The sequence below is a fragment of the Euphorbia lathyris genome, chromosome 6, assembly GCF_963576675.1.
Source record: "Euphorbia lathyris chromosome 6, ddEupLath1.1, whole genome shotgun sequence".
Classification (NCBI taxonomy): domain Eukaryota; kingdom Viridiplantae; phylum Streptophyta; class Magnoliopsida; order Malpighiales; family Euphorbiaceae; genus Euphorbia; species Euphorbia lathyris.
Genome location: NC_088915.1, coordinates 37358655 through 37374968, shown reverse-complemented (window position 1 = coordinate 37374968; position 16314 = coordinate 37358655). Strand labels below are relative to the sequence as shown.

Below are 16314 nucleotides of genomic sequence, written 5' to 3'. Positions count from 1 at the left end.
GAGTAATAATGTAGACTCGATGTTACATGAGGGTATTTCCTCCATACTTGGGGTTTCAAACCCTCTCTCCACACGCAGATATCTTGGGCTCCCGTCTCTAGTCGGAAGATCTAAAAGGGCTATCTTTTCTCACCTGAAAGACAGATGATGGAAGAAGTTGCAGTTGTGGAGAGGCAAACACCTATGGATAGCTGGAAGAGCTACACTTATTAGATCGGTTGGGCAAGCCATTCCGATGTATTTTATAGGGGTATTTCTGATCCCGTGCTCTACAGCGGAGGAGCTTCAGCGCATGCTGAATTCTTTCTGGTGGGGTAATAAGCCAGGCGGAGAAAGAGCAATCAACTGGTTGAAATGGGACAAGATGTGTGTCTCCAAGTGTCTTGGCGGATTAAGTTGCCGAGATTTCACCGCCTTTAATCTGGCATTACTGGGAAAGCAAGGGTGGCGTCTTATGACAGAACCCAATGCTCTTGTAAGTCGTGTTTTCAAAGCTAAATACTACCCTCAGGGGGATTTCCTCTCAGCCCGTCTTGGGCACTCACCGAGTTATATTTGGAGGAGCATATGGCATACCCAGATTGTGTTGAAAGAAGGTTTTCGTTGGAAGATTGGAGACGGTAAGTCCGTGAAGGTTTGGGAGGAACCGTGGTTGAAGGACCCAGACAACAGTAAAGTGGAGACAGTAGCGCCTGTTACCCTCCGTGGCCTAAAGGTGAGTGACTTGTTCATAATTAACTCTGTGGAATGGGATAGAGAATTGCTTGAGGAACTGTTTCAGGTTAGAGATGTTATGGAAATATTGAAGTTAGATGTGAAAAGTAGCGCGATTGGTGATTTGAAAATTTGGAACTTATCTCAGAATGGCAAATATACAGTCAAGTCCCCTTATCACTTACTTGTTGAGAAGATAGCGCCCATGCCAGAATATAAGGAAGTAGAGGAGTGGCAACGTATTTGGAAAGCCGGAATTCCTTTTAAGGTTCGTTACCATGCTTGGCGGCTGTGCAGGAATTGCCTTCCTACTAAAGTGCGGTTACAGCAGAAAGGAGTTCCGCTAGAAGCTACCTGTACTCTCTGTCAAGGTGACGTAGAGGACGCCTGGCATCTTTTCTGGGAGTGTAATTACGCGCAGCAGATTTAGAGGGAGACGGGTCTGATGCACGTTATCAGAACGGCAGCAGCATCTGCTGCTAATTTTAGGGACCTGGTTTTGCTGTCCTGCGCGCTACTATTGCAGATCAGGCGGATTGCTTCCTTATGCTGCTGTGGTCGATTTGGAGACAGTGGAACAAGAAGCTGTGGAGGAGAGTCACTGTAACGCCTTCAAACGCTATCTGCATGTCGCTGGAAACTCGGAAGGACTGGTTGTATCTTCAGAAACAAAAGCATACCAGCAGGGGCGAAGTACGAGTAAGGACAGGGGTTCCTATCTGTCGACTATGGCATATCCCGCCTAACGATTTTGTGAAGTGCAACGTTGACGCGGCTTCATTTGCAGTGGAGGGGTTGAGTGGCATCAGTGCCATCATCAGAGATGCGGAAGGTAGATTTGTGGGAGCTCGAATCCGTAGCTTTGAAGGTATCCCGCAAACCCGTGAGAGTGAAGCTAAAGCAGTTTTGGAAGCCATAGAGTGGGCTGTAAATCGACATCTTTCTAAAGTAATTTTCGAATCGGATGCTAAACTAGTGGTTGACACCATCAATTCCTCACACGACGATTCCAGAGAGTTTGGAGACATTGTGCAGCAATGTCGCCGTATTCTTTCTACTCAGGACCTCAGTCACATTTGTTCGGAGACAAGCTAACGGAATAGCCCATGCTTTTGTTAGGGAATCCCGATTAGCTAATAGTCCCGTAGTTTTTGATCAATTACCAAGTTTTTTGAGTTCTGTATTCAACATTTTTTGCCATTTAGTGGCTCATTAATCTTATTCCTTTTAAAAAAAAAATAGTTAATTACATAAGCTATATTTCTATTGCGTTTTTAATTACAACCTGGGTATTTATATATGTAAAATAAATAAAAGAATATGTTTGGCAAAGTTTTATTAAAAAAAAAAAGTTGATGAAGGAATAAAATAAAGAGGGAAATGAATAAAGGCCGTAGGTTCCCATTTATATAGCTTATAACGCATGGATTCTGTTGGAAAGATATTATATTTAAATTATTATATTTAGACGTACATACGGAAAAGGAGATAATTATTTGAATTCGCTAGCTGATGCACATATTCTATATCTCTTTTCTTTTTCTTTGATATCAACGTCACATGTTTCTTTAAAAAAAAAAAAGAAAAAAAAACGTCACATGTAATTATATACCGATCAAACATATGTTTATTTCTTTTAGATGTTGATTAAATCAAAAAAAACCAAAATGAAAATAGAAAAATATATAAATAAGAAATTGGAAATTAAGTAACAGAGTTTAGATAAATTTGAGACTTATATTAGTAGTATGTTTAAGATAGATTTTGTCTTTATTGATGATCGCCTCACAAGATACAACATATTACGCAAGCGAATTCTTATCGTGTGTAGATTCATTATCACTGGAGTAGGAAGAACAATATAAACAGACAAAGAGCATGAAACTTCCAGAGAATCTATTTTTCAACAACCCATGAATTTGACAATTCCAGTCTATAATAATAGAAATCAAAACCACACGTCTGTTCACGAATGAACGCGGCTGTTCATTGATAGACACGACTATTCACAAACAAACACGACTGTTCATGAACGAACACAACTATTCACGAAATGATGTGTTTATTGGTATTTAAATTAATTATTTAATTTTGTCCAACAATCCCCCACATGAATAAAATTGGAAACGATATGATTACGACATGGTGATAATTTGTCTCTCAAGTGTATCATTGGAAGGTTCGACAAGAAGTTCAGACGCTCAGTTATAAGTTTAGATACTCAGATAACATTGGTGCAGGGATCGTGGACCGAACAAACATGTAAATTTCTAATAAAACAACGATGGCGAAAGAAAATCGCAACCAATAGGAAATCCATGAAGGAAATAGAGAAGAATCCATCTCTAAGTCTGGATGACAGGAACAGTTAGAGCCCCAATACCAACGATGGGTAGACGAAGTCACTAGTCAATTTTGCCAAAACTTGGGACCCATCTAGAAAGAAATGGATGACATCAGGCCAGAGCATGAAATAGAGATGACCGAACTAAAAGAAAAAATTCAGAAAGACTGAAGAGACCTTGCAAAATAATCAAAATAATACAGAGAAATCCAGCCATCGACCAACTCATACACTGAGAAGGTACGCCCGAAGCCCACCCCAAAAAGAAGATATTCTAGATCAAGAAGTCCCTCTAGATGAAGGGAAGAGTAAAAAATCTCCAAGGAAAAGCCCCGACACCATTCAAAGGAAAGAAGAAAAGGTAGTAAGTATCCCCTCATAGACATCGATTAACTCACAGGAAATATGGTGAGAAAAATAAACTAAAAGAAGAAGAGGACGAAGATAAACCTATAAATAAACAAAGAGAGATGTATGAAATCATTAGAAAGGAGGTATGGGAAAACAAAGATAAATTCGGTACATACACCGGACCTTCAGCCCTAACAGACACATGCACACCTTTGTTTAGAGAGATCCAACGCCAACTGATGCCCATGGGGTGTCGTATCCCTACCTTTAATCAATATGGAGGCAGTTGAGATTCAATCAATCACGTCAAAAATTTCAGAAGGATCATGAAAGCAACTACAGCTATAAATGCAATTCTCTGTTGCCTTTTTCCCACAACTCTTAAAGTCAGCAGCCTTTTGGTGCGACCAACTCCTCTTTGGATCTAACCATAACTTCAATTAGATGGTCGAATCCTTCGCAGAGCACTTTGTGACATCCATACTAGAAGGAAAAATAATGCAAGATCTGAATAGAATGGTTCAAAGCGAAGGAGAAACCTTAGCCCAATTCATTTAGCAGTTTCATGCCCTAGCCATTAAGGTCAGGGAATTTAGTGTGGGAGGAGCTACCGATGCCATGGATAATAATTGCCAAAGTCGGACGTTTCAACAAAACATTATCACCTCCAGGCCAAGAGACTTTCAGGAATTGATGAAAAAGGAAAGAAGCTAGACTGAGTGGGACGAACATAAACCGAATCCTCTGCTAAAAAAGGGACCAAGCTCGAATAATGACAAATCATCGAGAGATAAATAGCGAAGGGATAGAAATCCATAAAAGCTTCGGGAACAAAGTGACAACCCCTACATCACCTTTAACGCCCCCAATAAGGAAATGCTCTTTTGGGTTTAGGATAACAAAATGTGAATTGAATATCCATCCGTGATACCACTCTTGCGCACTCCCGGAGAGAGTCATCGGGAACACCTTCCATATTATGTCATCGTCTTTCCAATACAGGTTGATGGTGCTCATGAAGGAGGCGACATGGTCGTTAGGGTCCTCAATTCTGGAGTATTAGGCTAACTGATGGGATTTTCAATGATCATATGAACGAGATGCGGCTTGCTCTAGGTGACATTTCCTCCTATTACTCTGCCGAAAGCCCGCTTGTCAAGGAAACGCTGAAACTTGGATTCCAACAGGTCTTCAACTATTTGAGCGGCCATGCCTTGAACCACCATTCCGTTGATAGGTGGCTAGAAACCAAGCATGAGTGCGGTAATCAGTAGGGGGTTCGGTAGGGGTGCCACTCTAGGCTTCGTTCCTCTAATAACGCCCAAATGATGAAGCCCTCCATCGTTATGGAGCCGCCCTTTAGGAACTGCCAGGTTTTTGCATTTTCCTCCTGAAGGCTTCTATGTTGCTCAATGATCTTCATCTACGCCGCCGTTTGTACCGCCTGGGTGGCCTGGAAACTGCGAATGATGCTGACTAGTTAAGCGACAGTGCTGGCCTCTTCCTCTCCGGGTTCCACTTCTTCCAGTAGATGAGCCATGTTCATCGGCGTTATCGTGCAGTTTGATATTGGTTCCTCCTGCCCGTGGTGGAAGTTCTGGCGGTTGTCGCTAGCATTTCTTTTAGTGGAGTCGTTGTTGTTGGGTCTTCCATCATCTGCCGTTTGCTAAAACTGAACTGAAGATCGCTTGCTCTCCACGCTCACCACACCAAATAATGTAGATGTGGAGCAACTGTGGACCTTCGGTGCCAGATGTCTTCTCTGTGTAGGGAGCGGTCCCTGGGACACTCTGATGCCCAAGTTAGTTTATGGAGAGAGAAATAAGAGAGAAAGAGTAAGCTATGAGAGAAAGAAAGAGAGAGTTCCACCATCTTATTGGTGGTTGAGTGTCCCTTTTATAGATAAAACAAGTGTCCAATTAGGGTTCGAGCCGAGATGGAGTTGAAAGGGGTTGGTCCCGGCCCATATCTCTTAGCAATATGTATTCAGACTCGTTCATCATTAATAAAATACCATTTTTTCGTCAAATCTCGTGTCAATTATGCACTTTCATTTTCCTTTACTTACTCATCCTTTACTTATTACAAAGCCTACTATGCAATAGCTTAAATAATCTAGCAAAGTTTCTACAACGGCGCTAGAAACCCAAAATGGATTTTTTCAATCATTGCATCCCTCGCCGATCGTTTCGATTAAGATTTCAAGTTTTGGTGCGTAAATCCATGAACTTAACCATCCACATTAATTGAGAATTATTTTCTCTGGCACGTCCGCACTCAAGCCACACGTGACAAGGTTTAAATTAGCATTATTAGAAAATATCGCTAACAGAGGGGTAAACTTATTTTACATAAAATTTATGAATGAATGGACTAAGTAGTTAATTTTGACAAAATTTAGAGACTTTATAGTGTGTTTCCAAAAAGAAAAAAAATAACTAGTGTAATATGCACAAACTCAAGGGCTAATATTACCCTTTTAAGTAATGTATTTTTATTCATATTTGATTTGTGTGATTGAAGCATTGATTAATTATTCGTTAAGTTTTTTTTCTCGTTTGATTTCATATATTTTATCGGATCTCTTAGAACTGTATCTGTTGTTTATAATATTTTCATTTCTAACATTTTCTCATCTAATAAGAGCATAAATGATATTTCTTATCCATAAAACACTAGATCTACGAGATTGCAAAAGAAAGTACTCAGATACGAAAATTCGAAAGGGTTTAAATGATGGAGTCTGGACTACAGTTGCTACTCTGTGGAGGAAAATAGACAAGCCTAGGCACATCAGAATTTATAAATTTTTTTCTATTTTATCTATTTCCCTTTTTCCCAAGATCCGTTAATCATTATTTATATAAAGAGGGATTAAACATATGTACCTTGGTTGACGAACTATCTACCGTTGCAAATAAAGTACCAACGTGGATATCACGTCAATCACGAACACAAACAAAAACAAAACTAAAACATTAGTAATCAACCAAAATAGCAACCAAGTGTAGATTGCCTCTAACGGTAACTACACGAACTAAGAAACGAATGGAACGAAAAAGATAATTTGTCGAATGAGGGACGAGAAGAATTTTCTATCTTTCCATATATGTTTACTGAAAATCCCTAGCCTAAGGGGTGTATTTATAGTCTTTTATTTCTTTAATCCTAATCCCATTAGGTTTAGTTAATTAGATTTCTAATCACATTAGGTTTTGTAATTAGATAATAAAATAGCCAATATAATTGTATTTAATAAATACAATCCTAATCTCATTAGAATATTTAATTAAATTAGGATAATAATTTAGATATATAATCACATTATACTATCTAATTAACATTATCCCTTTAATTGGTTCAACCATACATATAGTCTAATTACATTTATCTAAATAAATTAATTAAGCCATCTTTAATTTTTATACTATAAATTTCGGCCCCCTTAGTCTCTCATTCTCAAAATTACCATTTCATCATTCGGTCATAATTATGTGTGTGACCCATTAGGTTCTTACTGTAGCTAGCCATATATGTTTATTTAAATTAATTCAACCGAACTAATTTGACCTAAACATATAACGGAATGAGTGCGCAGACTGTATTAGCAGAATCGTCACATTCCACTAGAGCGATAAAAAGTCATATTGATTCCGACGTTTACTTTTTCGTATTAGATCCAGTATAATTTGATCCTTCATCAGCTATATCCTTAGACGAATCTGTAACTATGAAATATGTCAAGTTACATATAATGAGACGTCTATTTTACTTGTGAAAGTAGAATTAACTCTGAATAGATAAGTTAAGTGAAATCTCCATTTCTACTCTTAACCCTATCACCTTGCAATGATTTCAGTTAATTTTTGCACAAGATGACATGGATATATCTCCCATCTATCAGGAGTGATGAATGCTCAATCTATCATTAACTATCCCGCAATTGCTTTATGTGATATCGAACGCCTTCCCTCACACACCCCAGAGTCCTCTCTGTTATGGATCGTGTTCGGACAGTGTCAAAACACCACACTCCATAATCCAGAATTACCAATTAATGTTTATTTGAGTTTGAGGATTCTTTATACCTACTAATACCATTTGAGATGAAACAAGTGACATTAGATAAATCCATTCATCCTGTTATCTCAAGTCTGGTTTCCAATCCTAATGAACTCCTTCACCGAATCCATGTAACAGCCTAGATATCTGAATACCTAAAGCTTGTGAGATCAGCCCTCTGTTCACAACAGAAGACATTATTACATGCAAGTCTCAACAGTATTATGTTAATCCCATTTAAGTTTATGAGTTTATTATAAAGTTTAGTCTCACTTTATGCATGTATGAACACTTTATGATAACTTAAATAAACTTAGAGATTTTTTTTATTTAACTTAATTAGTTCTGATAAAAGATGAATGTCTTTATATAGTTAGACGTACTATATCTTATAAAACAAACGATAAAGAATGATTAATTTATAATTGGTTTATATCCTACAACAATTGACTATATGACATTAAACCCCAACACTCTGATGTCCAGCCTTAGACTATAGTTACCTTATTTTATGTATCGAAGTAGTAATTAATATTTTTTATATAGATTGTAATTGATAATTTCAAATAAAGTAAGAATCGATTCTTTTGAGAAGTATCGTGTAATTTCCTCTAATACTTAATTATACAGAGAATCAAGAAGTAATCAATAATATAATTATTATCAGTCTATTAAAAAATGAACTGACACGTGCGATGGAACTACATGGAAATGGGTCGGTGTAAAATCACGGTTGTGAAGAGCCAATTAAAAAGAAAGGTGGTCGTGGATGAGAGCACGTGGCATGTAAGCAACGGCCAGATCAGATTAAAATGACCGGGAAAGCAGGCGATTAGGACTCCTAGGTCACGTTTCACCCTTACAAAATGGCAGCTGACTCGGACCCTAAAGAAATTTTTTTCAGAAACCCCTTCTACTTTTGTTTTCTAGTCACAGGCTACCGGATTTCCCTGTCATTGTATTTGCATTGCTTTTCTTGTTTTTTTCCTTCCTTTTTACGCGCTCTTTTTAACTGGAAATTTTACTCCAAGATTTTTCTAAATTTAAATTAATAATAATAATAGTTTTGGAAGACGCAAAGACAAGAGAGTTACACTGAGCCTCTGTATATATAGAAACAGAAGGGTCTTTCTTTCGTCTGATAAAGTGAAGCTACGGTTCGTACTTCGCTTTGCGGCTTCTCACCGGTATCTTTCGCCGGAGCTCCAAAACAAATGCACTCTTATATGTACATTACAATGTTTTCATCAAGGTCGGTGCAACTGCAAGGTTTTAATATTCAACTTCTCTTCGTTTCTTGGATCTGTCAGTTTTATTTTCGTCGATTTTTGTTCCGGTTAAACTGGTTTCGATTTTCGTTTTCTCGATCCAGTTTTACCGGAAAGTAATGATTAGTTATGGAGATCAGTGGTTCTAGTAGTTAGTTACACGTGCTTATAGTCTCTGATCATTGGTTTCGATTTTGATTTATGTTCTTGGACTAATTTGGTTGTTTTGGTTAATTTTCAGGTGAAGAGAGAAAAAATTTAAGATCAAAGGAAAAGCAGAGCACGACTTTTCATCAGATCTGTTGAATTTCGGGCTCTTGGAGATTTCTTTAATATATATTCTGTTTGGCTTTGAAGCTTACATTAAAGATCCCAACTCTTTTAGGTTTCGACTTTTTGTTTAGTACTGAAAAGAATGGGAGTAAAAGTTGCTTCAACGTGTTTTCAATGGTCACAACCAATTCTACACCATTCTCCATCCTCTTCTCAAGCCCTAGCCTCCGCAATCTCTTCTCCTTCATCAAAGAGGCGGCGGCACCGTTCTGATGGAACTGGAGCTGGAACGCTTTTTTGCCGATACGTTCACAGATTAGACCGGTTCACTCTGTTTGGCACTTGTTCAACAAAGCTCCGAAGGTCTGGCTCTTATGAGCATCCGAAATTCAGAGTTCGAACTATAAAAAGAGCTTGCAGTGCAAGCTTAGATACCTTCTCGGACGAAGAATTTTCCAAGAAAATCGAAGAGTTGGCGCTCAGATTCAAGCTTTCAGACGACAATTACTATGACGACAGAGATTATCAATTCGATTCGAGATCAGAGACAGTCTCTGATTCATTTAGAGATAATCATAGTCCGAGTATCAGCAGTGCAGAGAGATACCACAGCATGACTAAAGAATATTCAAGTATGGAGAACCAGAGTCCATTCCTTCTGGATTCTCTAGTGCCTCACTGGCCAGAAATCCAGCTAGATCCACCAGATTGGTCTGTCCAGGATGATATGATTCCGGCCAGTATTGAACGGAAAGCCAATAGCATTGATATACCGTTTTCTCTACGAATTATCAAGAGAAAGTTGCAATGGAAAGATGGATTTAGAGAAGCAGGTGAATCTGCTTATTGTTCGGTTAAAAAGGCATTTTCATCTATGGTTTTTATAATCCGAGAGCTACACAGCTATAGCTTACAAATGAGAGAGATTCTATTTACTGAAGATCTACGGGGGATTATTGGTCGAGTACAGAAAGAAATGCATGCTTCTTTCGTTTGGTTATTTCAACAAGTTTTTTCTCATACACCGACTCTAATGGTGTACGTGATGATTCTTCTTGCGAATTTCACAGTACATTCTATGGGCTGTCAAGTTGCCTCAGCATCTCCTACATCTTATGCAGCCACCATAGAATCTGTAGTTGATATTCAGGATCAGAAGGAGCATAGGTTTGATTCTTCTTCAGTAAAGACATTCTCAATAACTCCATCAAGTGGTAAAACAGCCTCAATTGGGGGTAATAATGGAGGCGGCGATAAGGTTAAGCCGATTTCCAGTGGAACTGACGGCGGTGATGGACGGTTTGATCGGTCGAATCAATTTAGAACAGTTGTCCCTGACGGTGCTTCACAGTTGTCATCTATAGGGACTACAAAAGAGGCTGAGTCGGTATCAGGTCAAGTATCCAGAGAAGAAGAGTCAAGTCTATGGAATTCAATTGTAGATGAAGCTTCAAAAATGCAATCTTCAATCAGTTCTGTAGACCATGAAACGATGCAGAGATTAGTTTCACCGATCAAAGCAGACATTGAGCCAGATGATTATGCTGATTATTTCAGGACTGAGTTGTTATACCAGACGGGATTGTCTCAAGAGCCCAATAATTCTCTCCTCCTCGCCAATTATGCTCAATTCTTGTACCTTGTTGCCCATGATTATGACAGGTATAAATATCTACACCCAAATCTTTCTTCGTTTTGCATTTTAGGCCAATAGTGTTATGACTAACATGTTATTTTTCAAGCGTGGTGTTCACATGTGAATATACTAGAATAAAATCATCCCAAAACTTCAATCTCATCAACAAAAAAAAGAAAGTACATATTTGGTTTTAAGAATCTGATTGGTTTATTCTCACACTCCAAAAATATCACTTTTTATATTTTTATATTTTTTAACATTTGACTTGTCCTTGTGCTAGATTTAAGGCTTGGGTATTGTTGAATCCATGATAGAGAATGAGTGGTTTAGTTTTCTTTGAGAGGGAAAAATATCAATTGACTTACACCTTATGCACGTGAATTTTACGTGCCTTTCTCTATCGCAGAAAATGTGCAACTTGCATAAGAGAGTTGTTTGTTGACCAACGTTTTTGATATTGGTTCAGGTCCGTCCATTAGTAGAATGTGAATATATATTTTATTTTTTATCTTTTTTTTTGGTAGATTTATTTTTTATCTTTAACACTAATCACTTTCATGCATGATCTTTAATTAATGGGATTAGGAATGATAAGGAGTACTTATATTTAATACAATTATCAGAATTCTATGAGAATACCTATCCGAACTTGGTTAAATATATTTGGTTTTGGTGATAGTAATGTTTGGTTAGAATTTGATAAATGATATTAATGTAAACAGAGCGGAAGAGTACTTCAAGAGAGCAACAGGAGTGGAGGGAGCAGATGCGGAGGCATACAGCAAATATGCAAGCTTTCTTTGGAGAGTAAGAAAAGACTTATGGGCAGCAGAAGAAACCTTTTTGGAAGCCATTAATGTCGATCCATCAAACTCTTACTATGCTGCCAATTATGCTCATTTCTTATGGAACACTGGCGGCGACGACACCTGTTTCCCTCTTACTTCCCCCCAAGATGATACTCACCAACTTTAATACTTCCATTTCTAGTTTCAAAGAAAAAGGAAAAAGCAATACCATTATGACTAGGGTAATAATAATAATAATAAGAAAAAAAAAATACAAAGAAAAATGAGAATTTTGTTGCTATAAACAATTTTTTTTATAGTTAAGTTGGTGCAAGGGGAATATCTTGGAAGGTGATATGCACGTGACCCAGTACCAGGATGTACATTGTAGCAAACTGGCAACACTTGGCTTGGCTTGGCTGCCTTCTGCTCTTTTCTGATATTTCAGTTGCCCAATATTTCTTTTCTGTGACATAACCACATAGCAAAAATGTAATTACTCCTTTTTGTTAGGCTTATAAATCAATTATAAAATTTATTCCAGAAACACATCCCTTCATTTTTCATGTCTTAACTGTAGTCAAGATCTTTTTTTTCTTTTAATATTTTCTACTTGCTATAATTATGAAGATTTTGGATTAAAAGTTTCTTCAATTATCTTCAAGGTTTTTAGTCATACCTTTTTCATTTGTTCTGGATTAAAAAATTGATTGGTTGGTTCAATGATAAAAACAGTATAAATAATACATGCTGGATCCGGTCTAATATCAATAAAAATAATGTATAAGAATTTCTTTTTAAAAGTAAATCACTTAATGCATTACGAAATTAGCTTAACTTGATTAAAAATGATCTACTAACCATTTTAATTTGTTTAAAATATTGCTATCTTGAATTTTCTTTCAGGGATTTATTGACTTTCGAACTTGTTAAGGTGATATACATTTTAATTTATGTTATCGTATCATTCCATAACATTCTAGGAGTATTTGCCCTGCTTTAGATCAACCTAGGAGTAGAATAACTTGGAACAAAATCCAAAATCAACTTTTCCTCCGCCTAGATAACATCTGAAGCCTAGTAGTTCGGTAATTGCGGTATAAATCATGTGGATTGGATATATGGATTTTCCAGATTTATTACTTGATAACAACGAGGTTCACTTATCCTTTAGTGAGAATTTAAACGTCAGCTCGGGGCACATCAAGTTTTTGGCGCCGTTGTCGGGGATTTATCTTCCAACAATATCGAACCAAATATCAAAATTGTTAGTTTAGGCATTTAATTGTAAATACTATACTTGTTAAACTGAAACTATAGCTGTGATTTGCTTTGGTTATATTCATCAAACCGTATAGCTGAATTTTTTTATTACGTTGGTTGAAACTATAGTTGTAAATTTTGCATATAACCATTTGAACTTTATAGCTGTGGCTTTTCTATATATTCGTTAATTATAGCTGCAACATATAGCTGAATCTGAACATATTTATAGCTGTAATTTTCTGATTGTGTTTATAGCTTTGATTTGCCTTATATAAACTTAAGTTCATACTTGATTAAATCCATAGCTGTGATTTTTTGATAATTTATAGCTGTAATTTTCGGACTTATAATGTGAACATTTGCTGAAATTTATAGCTATAACCTTGGTTTCACTTGTTGAATTTCTTGTTGAATTTATAAGTTGTAAATTCTGATTACACTTGCTGAAATCTGTAGCTGTAAACTTTGATTATACTTGTTGAGTTTTTGAATTTATAGTTGTGATTTTTGATTGAAGTTCAAAGCTGTGAATTCTAGCTAACTGTTAAAATTACAGCTATGAGTTTTATACTTGTTAAATTTTTATTCATAAATGTGAGTTTAAGTTCTATACTTGTTAAATTTTATTCATTGCTGTGAGTTTTAGTTTTATACCCATTTAATTTTTATGTCAATAGCTGTAAATTTTTGCTTATGAATTTTTTGTGCTATAGAATTTCACTTTTTCTTAGCATACGTTGATAAGTGAATTGGCAAGAAAAAGTTCAGTGAAAAGCTCAAAAGCTTGATGTCCTGTCAAGCCAATATGGTCATGCCATGGAGAATGAGGTCCCTAATCCATCCATGACCGAGTTAAATAAGAAAATAGATATCTTGATTGGAAAAACTGAGCCTCAACACCAATGAAAATGTAAGTTTTATGGGTAATCACCAAAGTTACAATTCCAACCCCACTTCTTACAATCTTTATAATGATTGGAGGAGACCTCAATGCTCAATTATGTCCTACAGGAATCCGTACATATTGAGGCCTCTAAATGGGTTTGTTAACGAGCACAGGGAAAACAAATTGAGAATGTTTCCCTATGAAAAAGCAAGCCAAGCTCCTATACAACCCTCTAGTTCACAAGACGAGGTGTTAAAGAGGTAAAACCAAGTCTAAAATCGCAAGTGCAACCCGCACCACCACTCGAGGTAAGTAAGGAATTGGAAGCGATAAGCAACCCCGGTTCAAAATCTGAAATCCTAACTAATACGATAGAAATAGACAATCAAATCAAAACTTGTGTATCTAAACTACCTTTTCCTCATAATTGGTTTAAATTTTGCCTTTTATCTTTATTAAATTCCTTTGAGACTTATAATACGTTTTGTAGGTACAGATTATTTATCTAGGAATTTGAATTCCTAACACGAATGGAAGCATACACCTAGGAAAGAATTCTATATCGAGCTCACCGACTATAAAATAACGCTTCTTGGGAGGCAACTCAAGTTTGAACAGAACCTTTACATGTTTTTATATTTCAATAAGTTTTATATTATAGATTTCTGCTTTTTATTCTATTTATCTCATTAGTATTTTACATTTTTTTTCCTAATGTCCGGGTAAAAAAAAAGGGTTTGTTTGTCTTCTCCACCCTGACTTTTTACATTTTGCACTTCGATTTATTATTGCAATGTGGAACTTATTGCAAGTTTAAGTGTGAGGAGGAGGGGTAGACAAACCCACAAAAATAAAATTCTTATTTTTTGTTTTGTGTCTTGTTTTTACGTTTTGCTTTTTCAATTTCATCTTGGGTTTGCTGTTTTGGTACTTATTTCCATTCTATGTTTTCACTTTTTGTCTGTTAATAAATCTCAAAAACATACTCTTCATTCAAAGCTAAACTTCGTTATTTGTCCTTAAGAATTGAGGGTCGAACTTACTTTTTGCATGCTAGTTAGTTTAAGTGTAAGACACAACTCTTGTATCTGTAAAAGAATAGGCTAAGTTTTCATTTAGACCATACTTTGGATAAAATGCTAAAATCATTGCTTGGACATGATAAGTTAAAAATTGAAGGCATGTGGTTTTTAAACTTGAGCTTTGGGAAAACCAGTAGCACAAAATTTTACCCAACGAATTGTGAGCTATATTTGAGCCTAAGAGCGAACATCAAAAAGCACTTTTTTTTCTTGACATTTTGTGTGTATGCTTTGACTTGTGAGAAGTTATAGATTTTGCACTAAATACCGAGTTAAGTTTACATTCCTTATGATGCGGACATCTTTTCAACAAATTCCAAGTCCAGGTTAGGGAAGTAGCAAGGTAACAAATTTCGTCAGGTATGTGGGGAAAGTGATTCAGAAGAGGAGGAAGACACACTTAAAGTTCTAGTATATCTTTTTCTTTTAAGTGTATCTACCTAGGCGGATCTCTTAGACGGATCTCCTTTGATGGATCTCTTCGGCGGATCTCCTTTGAAGGATCTCTTCGACGGATCTCTCCAATGGATCTACGTTGACGGATCTCCTTTGATGGATCTCTTCGGCGGATCTCCTTTGAAGGATCTCTTCGATGGATCTCTTCGACGGATCTCTTCGACGGATCTCTTTTGATGGATCTCTCCGATGGATCTCCTTTGATGGATCTCCTTTGACGGACCCCCCCTCGACGGATCTCATCAACGGATCTCTTCGACGGATCTACTCCACGGATCTCTTCGATGGATCTGCTCAACGTATCTACTTCAGTGTATCTACTTCGACGTATCTCCTTTAAGCATCTACCTGGGCTGATCTACTTCGACGTATCCTCCTCAAGTATCTTCTTAGGCAGATCTACTTCAACCTATCTCCTTCAGGTATCTATTTGGATGGATCAGGTATCTACTTAGACGGATCTACTTCGATGTGTCTACGTTGATGTATCTCCTCCAAGTGTCTACTTGGGCGGATCTACTTCGATGTGTCTACGTTGATGTATCTCCTTCAGGTATCTAGTTGAGCGGACCTACTTCGACATATCTACATTGGCGTATCTACTCATCGACGTATCTACTTCCATTATCTACCTGAGTGGATCTACCTTGGCATATCTATTCACTGTATTTCTGTCGATGTATATCTACTTCGACGGATCTACCTATTGTATCTACTTCGACCTAGATTGACGGATCTCACTCTACATTGAATCCTGGCAGACCATATGCCTATGTGGGCAATACGAACAACATGTGCACCTAATGGCGTATACCAGATGAATAACTGAGGCGGGTCCTAGAGATTACTTCCTTTACAAGGAGTGAACTTTCCTTCCTTGTTTAAGGAAGGATAGTTGCAAGCTTTCCTTCCTTAAACAAGGAAGGATATACATTCTGCCTATTTAAGTTTTCTTTCCTTCACAAGGAAGAATATACACTTACCTATTTTACCCTTTATTTTCCTTCTTTAGTTGTAACCCTAGTAGGGGTAATTATGTCTTTAGTTTTCTTTAGGGGAGGTATTTAAACCCCATCTTTGTAAGGATATACAACTTTTTATCAATCAAATTATATCTTCTCTTTGAGAGTGTTTTTAGGGTTCATCCCTCTTAACAATGGGGATTTCTAATTCCTTCAAGTTTAG

At 37.0% G+C, this 16314-nt stretch overlaps 1 protein-coding gene across 2 annotated transcripts; it reads left to right on the top strand.

Moving 5' to 3' along the window:
* Window positions 1–8551: 8551 nt before the first annotated feature.
* Window positions 8552–11998, top strand: LOC136232494 (uncharacterized). Of its 2 annotated transcripts, none has more exons than XM_066021683.1 (3): window positions 8552–8723; window positions 8981–10674; window positions 11374–11998. In XM_066021683.1, the coding sequence occupies exons 2-3, from the start codon at window positions 9155–9157 to the stop codon at window positions 11624–11626; spliced, it is 1773 nt and encodes a 590-aa protein (XP_065877755.1). In that variant the 5' UTR covers window positions 8552–8723; window positions 8981–9154; the 3' UTR covers window positions 11627–11998. The 2 variants fall into 2 exon arrangements, with proteins under 2 accessions (XP_065877755.1, XP_065877756.1); XM_066021684.1 differs by having other exon boundaries at window positions 8552–8740.
* The last annotated feature ends 4316 nt before the right edge of the window (window positions 11999–16314 follow it).

Bases quoted from the DNA above. Each gene is read 5' to 3' on its own strand.
- LOC136232494 (XM_066021683.1), top strand. From the start codon at position 9,155: ATGGGAGTAAAAGTTGCTTCAACGTGTTTTCAATGGTCACAACCAATT. The intron at 10,675-11,373 runs GTATAAATATCT...TAATGTAAACAG, and splicing joins GTTGCCCATGATTATGACAG to AGCGGAAGAGTACTTCAAGA.